The sequence below is a fragment of the Dipodomys spectabilis genome, unplaced genomic scaffold (genome assembly GCF_019054845.1).
Source record: "Dipodomys spectabilis isolate Male_0828 unplaced genomic scaffold, ASM1905484v1 ptg000273l, whole genome shotgun sequence".
Classification (NCBI taxonomy): Eukaryota; Metazoa; Chordata; class Mammalia; order Rodentia; family Heteromyidae; genus Dipodomys; species Dipodomys spectabilis.
Genome location: NW_024870950.1, coordinates 2,558,431 through 2,569,423, shown reverse-complemented (window position 1 = coordinate 2,569,423; position 10,993 = coordinate 2,558,431). Strand labels below are relative to the sequence as shown.

At 48.7% G+C, this 10,993-nt stretch overlaps 1 protein-coding gene across 1 annotated transcript; it reads left to right on the top strand.

Annotated features, from left to right (window-relative positions):
* The first annotated feature begins 5,110 nt into the window (after positions 1-5,110).
* Nudt7 (nudix hydrolase 7) lies at positions 5,111-10,591 on the top strand. Its single transcript, XM_042700762.1, has 4 exons — positions 5,111-5,223; positions 7,761-7,914; positions 8,870-9,028; positions 9,969-10,591. Exons 1-4 carry the CDS (start codon positions 5,189-5,191, stop codon positions 10,329-10,331), a joined length of 711 nt encoding a protein of 236 aa, XP_042556696.1. The 5' UTR covers positions 5,111-5,188; the 3' UTR covers positions 10,332-10,591.
* Positions 10,592-10,993: the final 402 nt, after the last annotated feature.

The following is a 10,993-nucleotide window of genomic DNA, read 5'->3' as shown; positions in this document are numbered from 1 at the left end:
CAGGTTAAGGAGAAATTCTTCACAGAGCACCCATGATGTCCTTAATGCTTAGTTCGTGAAGGTTTAAAAAAAAAATCTTGCACACCCAGGCTCTGGGAGCTCACCCCTGTCATCCTAGCTATCCAGGAAGATCTGAGATCTAAGGATCATGGATCAAAGCCAGCCCAGGCAGAAAAATCCATGAGGGAGACTCTTTTATCTCCAACTAACTAGCAAAAAGCCAACAGTGAAGCTGTGGCTTAAGTGGTAGAGCACCAGCCTTGAGCACAAAAAGTGAAGCAAGTGCTTAAGGCTCTGAGTTCAAGCCCTAATACTGGTACACACAAATCTGAATATATAGTTATCTATTCTTATGCGTTCCAATGACCCCTGGGGTCGACACAGATGGAGATGGTCTCATTTTACAGGAAAAAGGCAACAAAGGCAACATAGTTTGCCACAATCATACAGCTAATAAACAGCCAGCTGAAATGCACACTCAGGTATGACTTGAAAACCATGGTTTGTTTCCTTCCTCCTCCCTCCCTCCCTTCCTTCCTTCCTTCCTTCCTTCCTTCCTTCCTTCCTTCCTTCCTTCCTTCCTTCCTATGTTTGAAATACTTGCTTGGTACCCAGGGCTAAATACATTCCAGTCACGATTTCATTTAATCCTCTAAACAGCTCACCTCGGGAAGTTTAAAACATTTGTTTCCATTCTCCAGAGGAGCCAAAGACAACTCACAGAGAGGTGAAGTGATCTGCCCAGGGTTGCACAGCTAGAAAGGGGTAGAGCTCTGTGCAAACACCGGCCAATCTACCACACAGCCCTCATTCTAATTTCTCTAATTTGATTCTGACATTTTTCTCAGCAGGGTGGTCATAAGCCAAGACAGAGTTTTCTAGAACAGCCCTGACCAAGAGAAGGGTTAAGTTCAGGTGTGCTCCTCAGATGAGACTCGGCTAGGATCCCAGAGGCCTCAGAGTCATCAACAGGAAGCAGAAGCAAGACTGACAGAGAGATCAGCCCCTGGGTGAAGACAGAGCAAGGAGGTAGCAGACTCTACATGCAGGGGCTATGTCTCAGGTATGGAACAGCAGGTTTGCCTGTGGTCACCAGTGTGTTTGGTTGAGGAGTTACCAGGCCTCATCACGAACCACAGTCGTTGGGAGGATTGTTGGCCTGAAGGCCACACCTGGACTAGGAAAAGTCTAGGCAGCGCTTCCACAGGTGTGTGTGGTTTGTGGCATTGTAAGCCCCACCTCCCCTCACCCCGATCTCATCTGGGAGCTTTTCAGAAATGCCAACTGTTGAGCCTGGCCCCAGACTCAAAATCAGACAAACGAGGCCCTGCCATTGAATGAGGGAGGGAGGCAGGCAAGACGGAAGGCAGGATTCACACCCGTCCTACTCAACCTAACTCACATGGAGTAAGTACTCCTTAATAACACCGCCATCCTCCTCCGGTCTCTCCAGAGCCCTCTGTGGTTATTTCTGAGGACTTTCAGAGGAATTTGAAACCCTGTCCCACCCAGGAGGGACCATGATCCCTGCACAGCCATCTCCAGCCTGAGATGACCAGGCTCAGATCTGCAACCAATATGGATTTTTGGGGTAAGATTCATTCCCTGAAAACATCGCTAAACACACACAGGATGCCACACCAAGCACATTAGCACAGATTTAAGGTTTCAGTGTTGGCTCACTCTTCTGTCCAAGACGGGGTGAGGGGGAGTGGGGTGGAAGGGGGCCCCAGGTCCTCCTAGAGCTAGCAGACCCCATCACCCTCTGTGGGGATACTCAGGGGACAGGGGACATACAAGGAGGAGGGATTTTGCAGGAAGGACACATGGAACAGTAGAGATCCATTCCTTCTCTAGGCTTCCTGGAAGGTCAACAATAAACTGAAGCTCAGCAAACTTTTGTCACCTTAGTTTTAGCATTTGGTACACAGGGAGAGCCCTTTCCTCTTGGTATAGGATTGGGGGTGGGTGGGTCTTCTCTCACCGGGTATTTTTAGCCTAAGTACCAAGAAAACTACTTTTTAAAGCAGGCAAGACACATATTACAAGTAAGATTTTTTTTTTTGGTCGGTCATAGGGCTTGAACTCACAGCCTAGACGTCTCTGAGCTTAGCACTGTCACTTGGAGCAACAGCTCTACTTTTGGTTTTCTGGTGGAGATAAGAGTCTCACAGACTTCTCTGCCTGGGCTGGTTTTGAACCACAATCCTCAGATCTCAGCCTCCTGAGTTACGAGGATTATAGGCTTGAGCCATGGGTGCCCAGCAACAACTAAGAATTTTTGAAGTCAGCGATCCGTGTGTGTGTGTGTGTGTGTGTGTGTGTGTGTGTGTGTATCCTATATATCATTGCAGTCAAATGAACACTTACACAAACAGGCATACAAGTGTCTGTCCACGTGGGTTCCGGGAAGCACCAAGTTGGGCAAGTGTTGGGAGTGTGGATCTGGGGAGAAATGTGGTGAATACCTGCCTTCCCCAACCAGGAAGGTTAAAGAGGTCAAGAGTCTAACCTAGATGGAGTTAGAAGCTCCCATTAGGTCTATGAAAGGCCCAGAGGTAAGACTCCAAAGAGCCCAGTTCCCCTGAGAGCCAGTCTGTGTCTATCTCTGGAGCTGAACAGTGCATAGCAATGGAAAATCTCCAGCCAATTTCACAACTAATTTTCATGCTAATTAAGAGCAGACTGCTACTCTTTGTGAGACATTGTCATGCCCCACATGCCTTGTAGACCAGTCTTCATTTGATACCAAATGTCCCATCCTCCTTGCCACTGGTAATTAAACCTCCTTGATTGTTCTATTACACAAAGATTACAGGACTGTAAAGGAATCAGACATAAGTAATCTTTATCTCAATTTCTAAAGGCACACAGAGCCGAGAACCAATGCGGGTGCTTACCCATCAGTGTGGGTGTCTGGCTTCTGGCATTCCTGCTTCATAGAAACTCCCAATTTTAAGGCATTTTAATATGCCAGCAGATGCCTGTTTTATTATTAAACCATGAAAATTAAACATGGATTTAAAATGCCATCCATGAAATCTCATTTGAGGCACCCAGAAATAAATCTCCAGCATTTACACTTTGGTTTTTAGTTCCCAAATCATTTCGCCTCAACCAAGCCTTTGATTATCAGTCTGCACCCGGTCCCAGGGAAGCATGGATGGAGTTACAACTCACTGACTCCTTGGCTCCTTATTTCTGCTCTTGTAATCCCCCCCAAAAAAAACTTGAGTTCTAATTCCCACTCTACAAAGTGTGGACTTACATCAGACTATCTGCAGTGAGTGGTAGCTCACAACTGTAATCCTTGCTAGAAAGAAAGCTAAGATCAAGTTCAAAGCCAGCCTGGGTAGATACATCTGAAAGATTTCAATTAACCAGCAAAGAGGTAGAAGTGGAGGTGTGGCTCAAATGACTGAGTGTCATCCTTCAGTAGGGGTGGGGGAAACAGAAGCAAGAATACAAGGCCCCAAGTTCAAGTCCTAGCACTGTCCAAAACATAACAAAAAAACGGGCAGAGTAGAATTTGTGGCATTGAATGACCTTGTGATCTCGCCACTGTGGACTCCTGACCCATTTTGACCCATTCACAGACACATTCCTATTCAACCCAATCCTTAAAACACTCTCCAGACTTCTGATCTTTCCTACCCTATCAGCGAGGTGCCTGGGCCTCTCCTGGCCTTTGGAGTCATGGAGCTGAAGGAGAAAAGCTGAGTTGGTGGCAGAGGAGGAAAGAATCTGCTGTGTCTAATGTTCAAGCCCACAGCTATTCATCTGTACTTTGGATGTGGGAGATTTCCTCTGAAAGCCTTCCCCTGAGATTTCGCTCCAAGGACTCAGCAAATCTCCCCCAAGATGGGGAAGGAATGGAGGAAACTTCCATTTCCAAAGCTTCCCCCCCCTCCCACACACACACCCAGGAACTTCCCTTGCCACAACCCACACAGCCCTACTGCCAACCCCCAGGCAAAAACAATAGCTTTCCAGCAGAACTCCGCCTCCAGGAGTTCTGAACCCACCTCACTTTGATGCAGCCCACACCTGCCTGGCACCACAGTAATTGTTTGTGAATCTCTACTCCACCTGCTATGGTTTCTACGGGGAGCAGGCACTCATTTTGACTCTGCATCCATCACCCAGGCCTGGTCCTCAGGTGCTGCTCGTACTAAAGTTCTGGTGGCCCGTCAGGAGGCCAGGCTCAGCCCTGCAGCTTCACCCCAGGCGGGTGCTTTCTTTGGGAGACTTCCCTGATGGGTGTTGGCGTGGCACATCCATCTGACCTTTGTGGAGCACTATTGTTTCTCCTTGGTGCATTTTTTTCCAGAATTATATTACCATGCTATTTACTTATGAGCCACCACTCTGTGCAGAACTAAGTGAAGGAGTCCTTTCTTCTGGAAGATTCTGCCAGTTAACCTTGAGGCTCTGTGTTGGGCACACACACACATACCTATCACGATACACTGCACACTGTGATTGCATTGGCTACAGTGGCTTCCATCTTTCCCAAAGCTGAAAAACTAAATGGTGTGTGTTGGTGTGTGTGTGTTGGTGTGTATATGTGTTGGTGTGTGGGGGGGGAGGAGTGCCAGTACTGGGCTTGAACTCACAGCCTGGACATTGTCCCTTAGCTGTTTGAAAAGCCTTGGCTGGCGCGCTACCCCCTGGGCCACAGCTCCACTGCTGTCTTTTTGGTGGTTAATTGAAGGTAAGATTCTCATGGACATTTTCTACCCAAGCTGGCATCCAACTGAGCTCCTCAGAGCTCATCTTCCTGAGTAGTTAGGATTCCAGGCGTGACCCACCAGCGCCTGGCTTAGAGAGAATTTGCTATTTCGGATTTTAATCCTTCCTCGCATGTCTCCTAACTGGGAGGAAACCAAGGGAGCTGGGCAGACATTGTCTGCTGGAGAGACTGCCAACCTGCCTCCAGGCCCCGCCCCCAGCTCCACCCGCAGGCCATGCCCCTGGGCCGCCCGAGCCACGCCCCCAACCCAGAACCGGGCCGAAGTCTAGCCCCGCCCAGCAAGCCACCACCCGAAGCCCCGCCCCGCCTTCCGCCCGGTCCCGCCCCCGGACCCGGCCCCGCCCCCGACCCGCCCAGGACCCGGCTGATCTGCGCCTGCCCACACGAGTCTCCCTCCCCCGCAGTCTTCCGCTGGAAACAAACGTCCTGCGGCCCATGGCGCGACCTTGTCCACTTCGGGAGCCGGTCAGGTAAAGCCTTCCCGGCCTGGACGCCAGCTCGGCCGCCGTGGCAGCGGGGCCGCCCTGGCCCGGCAGCTGGAACCGAGCTTGCGGCCTGGGCCGCGGGCGGAGGCCCCGGAACTGCGCCCCGGGTGCGCCCGGGGAGCGCCGGCCGCAGCCAGCGCGGTTCCTGCCCCGGTGACCCACAGCGGATCTCTGATCCTCTGAGGACCGGGTCTCTGAGGCAGGACGGTGGACGGAGAGGAGTCTCTGAGGACTGGGCAGTGGAGGACAGGACAGCCAGGATCCAGCCCCCAGGGCTGCTGCTGCTTCCACCTGACCACCAGTCCCCTCTGAACCTGGACTAGGCGGGTCCTGTCCCCGCCTACCCGGCTGAGAACTGAGGGCAAAAGGCTTGGGAAGTGTGGGGCCAGCCCTGCCCAGAACTTGTGTGTTGATTGCCCCAACAGGGGACAGGACCACTTTTATTGCAGACTTCTAGGGCTGCTGGTCTTTCTGACCAGTGCTTGGGGCCCTTCTGAAACGTCCTTAGGAGCCGGGTGGCTGCTGGCTCCCGCCTGTAATCCTAGCTACTTCAGGAGTCTGAGATCTGAGGTTTGAGGTTCAAAGTCAGCTCCCGCAGAAAAAGCCCATGAGATTATCTCCAGGTAATCAGAAAAAGGGAAGGGAAGAACGTGAGACCCCAAGTTCAAGCCCCGATTTTGAAACCCACTGTTGTTACTCATCCACATTTAGGAAATGCCCAGCTACATGGAAAAACAAAGTCAGTGTGTGAACCAGTCTCTTCATAGTGACCTTCAAACATGAGACTTAAGTAGGCCTTTGCCACACAGTATGTGTGTGTATGTGTCTGTGACTGTATCTGTGTCTGTGTCTTCCAGCAGTCCTTGGCTTGTGGCAGCATCCTTATAATTGCCACCTCTACACTCACGGGCCTTCTTCCCTGTGGGCAACTCTGTGTCCTCTCCTCATCATCAGAGGATGGCTGTCATTGGCTTGGGGGCTCACCCTAAATCCCAGACCCTTAGTATTTCTACAGATTTTTTTTTTTAAATTTCTGAGGTTCTAAGTGAACCTGAACACCAGAACGCTGTCCAGCCCAGGGCATAAACAAACAACCACACATGCCCGTTAAAGAGATTAGTGAGAGAAGCACCATTTGTGGTTATAAATCCAGATAGTGGATGCATTCAGAAATTGTTATTGAGCTAGTGAGTGAACAAGAGGGGGGGATAGGCATGTAGATGGTTGCCATCTGTGTGGGCTCAGCCATCTGCCATCAAGTGCCTGGGTTGTGACTGGAGCCTGGAAATCACAGTAAGAACACATAGAGGTTGAGACCTTTGTCATATGAGAAGTGGAGAAAGAAGGCTCACGTGATGATGGTCACCAGACCTGTCTTGCCTGCATTGAACTATGGATTTCAACATGCAAATATTGCATGTTGAAAAAATCTTGTATCAGACCTTTCCCCTTGTTTTTTTTTCAGTACGTGGTGGTGAACCCAGGCAAGTGCTCTACCATTCGAGCCACACCTTTTGGTACTTTGGCTTTTAGTGTATTTTTCAGATAGGATCTCCCAGCTTTTGCCAAGTCCGACTTAGGACTGTGATCTTCCTACCTACGCCTCCTGGGTAGCTGAGATGATATAGGGATGGTCTACCATGCTTGGCCTAGTTTTAAATATATGTGGATTTCAAAGTAACTCATGTACTAAACTATGTACTTAGTCATTCTTTTGTTGTTGTTGTCTTTCCTCAGTCTTGCCAACCACCACATCATTTCAGTGTTGTGACTTCTGGCTCTTTATGAGAAAACACATTGTCACTCAGAAATGGTGACTGACTCAATACCCGTGAGGCTCGAAAACAGGCAGGACCCATAACCCTGGTTACGAGAATGCCTTCTCTGTTTCCATTTCATGTTAGTTTTGTATTTTTTTTTTTTTTACTACTTTTTATTAGCATGCATTAGTACCAGGGGAGGTTCATTGGGGCACTTCCATACATGCATATATGATGCATCCTTCCCAACTTACACACCTGCTGCTCTTCCTCCTTCCTCTCTTTTCTGAAATAGTTTCAACAGCTTTTATCATTCTGTTTCTGTATTTGCAAATCAGCTACATAGGCCATATTCGTCCTCATTCACCATGTGCTGCTGGTATTCACATATCCCCTTATTTTGTTGGTCAAGGGGCTTGATCTCAGGGCCCGTGCGCTGGCCTTGAGCTCTTTTGCTCAAAGCTAGCACTCTGCCATTTTGAGCCACAGTACTACTTCCGGTTTTCAGGTGGTTCGTTGGAGATCAGAGTCTCATGGGCTTTCCTGCCCTGGCCGGCTTTGAACCTCCATCTTCAGATCTCAGCCTCCTGAGTAGCTAGGATGACAGGCATGAAGGGCTTGCACTTGAAGCAATGCTTTTATTTACTTATTTTTTTACTGTATGTTAATTTTATGAGTGGGGTGAATTCACTCTGGTATTTAAGACATGCATATATGGAGTTTTAATGAGGGTAACCCTCCCTATTTCTGTTTTCACTTTAGCAAAAATATGATTGATGACGCCAGGGCCCGTTTAAGAAAACTTGATGTGGGGACCGAATATTCTCACTTCGCAGCTCTCAAATACTCGGTCCTTTTACCGCTGTTGGTTAAGGATGGGAAACTCCATTTACTCTTCACCCTCCGCTCAGAAAAGGTAGGTGGCAAAGCGGCTCTGGCTATGGTACCCCAATGTTTAACAGCAACAAAACCCACAAAATGCTTTTGTGCATATATTTTGCATATATTTTTAAGCCACAATTACCAAATGGACTTTCAGATTCATGACATTGGAAGGTACAGGAGGCCTTGATTGACAAGGCTCTCCCCCTCCTCCGAGGGGTTTTGAAAAGAAAAATAAGAAATCTAACTTATAAGTAAGTTACAATGCTTCCAAAGCACAATTTCCTCACCTTAGTGCTTAACCAAATGATATGAGCATTTGCAGCTGGACAACTCATGGTTTTTTGTTTTTGTTTTTGTTTTTTTTTGGGGGGGGTGGTTGATGGAGAGGGCAGTCCTGGGGCTTGAACTCAGGACCTAGATGCTGTCCCTGAGCTTTTTCTTGATCCAGGCTAGTGCTCTCCCCATTGAGCCACAGCTCCACTTTTCAGTTTTATTGGTGCTTAATTGGAGATCAGATTCTCATAGACTCCTCCCTTGCCTGGGCTGGCTTCAAACTGCAATCCTCAGATCTCAGCCTCCTGAGTAGCTGGGATTACAAGTATATGCCACTGGCTCCTGGCATGATTCTTGTTTTGTCAGGTACTGGAGTTTGAACTTGGGGGCTATGTTTGCTCAGTTTGCTTGCCTACCTGTTGTTTCTGCCACTCAAGCCTCATCTCCAAACCTGATTTCACTGGTTGTTTTGAAAATAGAATGTTCTTCCTGGGCTGGCTTATCAGCCTTTAGGCCTCAGCCTTCTGAGTAGCTAAGATTACAGGTGTGCATGAGCCCCCAGTGCCTCAGTCAGCTGTTACCTTTTCAGAGGGATTCAGGAAGAACTTTTTTGTCTTACTTGGATTCAGGCCTCTGGCCCCTAACAGAGCAAGTACTAATTGAGTCACCAAACAGTTTGCAGAATTAGAATCCGTTCTTTCCCCCATACTCAGCTAAGCAGATCACCTGGAGAAGTCTGCTTTCCTGGTGGAAAGAGGGAGCCCACGGATACAGACGACACGGCCACTGCCCTCCGGGAGGCCCAGGAGGAGGTGGGACTGCATCCTCAGCAGGTGGAGGTCGCCTGCCGCCTGGCACCCTACATGCTTGACGTAAGGATCTTTCTAGACTCTGCCTTGCTCCCCATGGACCTGCAGTTCACGTTTGCCCAGACAGATCCTAAAAGCCAGGGGCTCCCGTGTGTGCAACCGGGCGTCCTGTGGGCTAGCCTCTCTCTCCCCATCCAAAAGACCCGTTGAACTGCATCAGTGGTTTGCAAACTGGGTGCCGTGGAACCCCACCTGGGCTTTTGGAATTATTTTTCTCATGTTTGATTCATCTTTCCTTTTCTCCAGTATACATTCCTTTTTTTTGGGGGGGGGGGGGGTCTGGTCGTGGGGCTTGAACTCTGGGCCTGGGCTCTGTCCCTCAGCTCTTCAGCTCAAGGTGAGTGCTCTACCACTTGAGCCACAGCGCCACTTCCGGCTTTTTTCTTTTTGCTTATGTGGTGCTGAGGAATCGAACCCAGGGCCTCAGGCATTCAAGGCAAGCGCTCTACCACTGAGCCACCTTCCCAGCCCCATACATTCATTTTTGAGACTCTACTCAATGAACAATATCCCCTTAAGAGAAACTAGTGTATTATGACCTTTGTTTGCATGAAGGTCATTTGCCCTCACTTTGAGCAGTGTCTTGGGTTTCTAGGAAAGCTTGATAAAAGTGGTCACTTTCTGTTCTTTTCTTTTTGGTGCCAGTCCTGGGCTTAAAAGGTCTGGGCACTGTCCCCGAGATTTTTCTCCAACAGGTTGGTGTTCTGCCACTTGAGCCACAGTGCCTCTTCCAGTTTTCTGGTGGCTAATTGGAGATAAAGAGTCTCACAGACATTCCTGCCCGGGCTGGGTTTGAACCGCAATCCTCAGATCTCAGTCTCCTGAGTAGCTAGGATGATAGATGCGAGCCACTGGCACCTGGCTTGGTAGCCAGCTTTTAATGTTTGAAAGGATACCACTGAACTTGTTACTTTGTGGCCTGATTTTTATTTTTTGCCTCTAGAAAGATACATTGATAACCCCAGTGGTGGGTTTTATAGACCACAGCTTCCAGGCCCAGCCCAACCCCGATGAAGTCAAGGATGTGTTCTTGGTGCCTCTGGATTACTTCCTCCACCCGCACGTTCACAGCCACCATCACATCACACAACCCGATGACCAGTTTATCGCCCATTGCTTTGAGTATACAAACCCTGAAAGTGGTCTCCAGTATAAAATCAGAGGCATAACTGCAAAACTGGCCATGCTGGTGGCCTTAATCATTTTGGAAGAAACACCTTCCTTTGAGACTGAATTCAATCTCAGTGATCTCGTTTCATCTTATAAAAAGTTCTTTCTTCGGAAACATGTGACAAACAAGTTATGATTTGTGAGACCACAACCCACGAACGGCCCACGTGTTCTCGGTGTGAATCTCTGCACAGAACCGCAGCTAGGCTGGTATCCCTGAAACCCAATGAACTGATTGCCCTTCCTGCACTACGAAGCTCAAGCCTGCCTGCTTTCCAGGGTGAATGACGTTAGAGCATTGTGTAATTTCATCCACAATCTGTGGTACTTTTCCTACACATTTAAGGAAGAGTATCTGGCGCATAATAGGCAGTTAATAAATATTTCTTGAGTTTATGACCATGTGGCCTTTATCTAACTGTATTTATTTATATTTGTTGGTGGTACTGGGGTTTGAACTTGAGGCACTACCCAAGCCACAACTCCAGCCCTGTTTGCTTTGGTTATTGTTGAGATGGGGCGTCTGTTTTTTTCTAGAGCTGGCCAAGGTTCTCAAGTTGACTGTGATCTCCTGTTCACTCTTCCCACATAGCTGGGATGACAGGCGTACACCCAGCTATTTCTTTTCTTTCTTTCTTTGTTTTTCGGGGAAGGGACAGTCAGCGTGGGGCTAAGAACTCAGGGCTTGGGCTCTGTTCCTGAGCTCTTTTGCTCAAGGCTGATATTCTACCACATTGAGCCACAGTGCTACTCTGGCTTTCTGGTGGTTAGAGAAAAGAGTCTCACAGACTTTTCTGC

Coding starts and splice junctions, on each gene's coding strand:
- Nudt7 (XM_042700762.1), top strand. CDS start 5,189: ATGGCGCGACCTTGTCCACTTCGGGAGCCGGTCAG. Junction 7,915..8,869: donor TCACCCTCCGCTCAGAAAAG/GTAGGTGGCAAA, acceptor CCCCATACTCAG/CTAAGCAGATCACCTGGAGA. Junction 9,029..9,968: donor TGGCACCCTACATGCTTGAC/GTAAGGATCTTT, acceptor TTTTGCCTCTAG/AAAGATACATTGATAACCCC.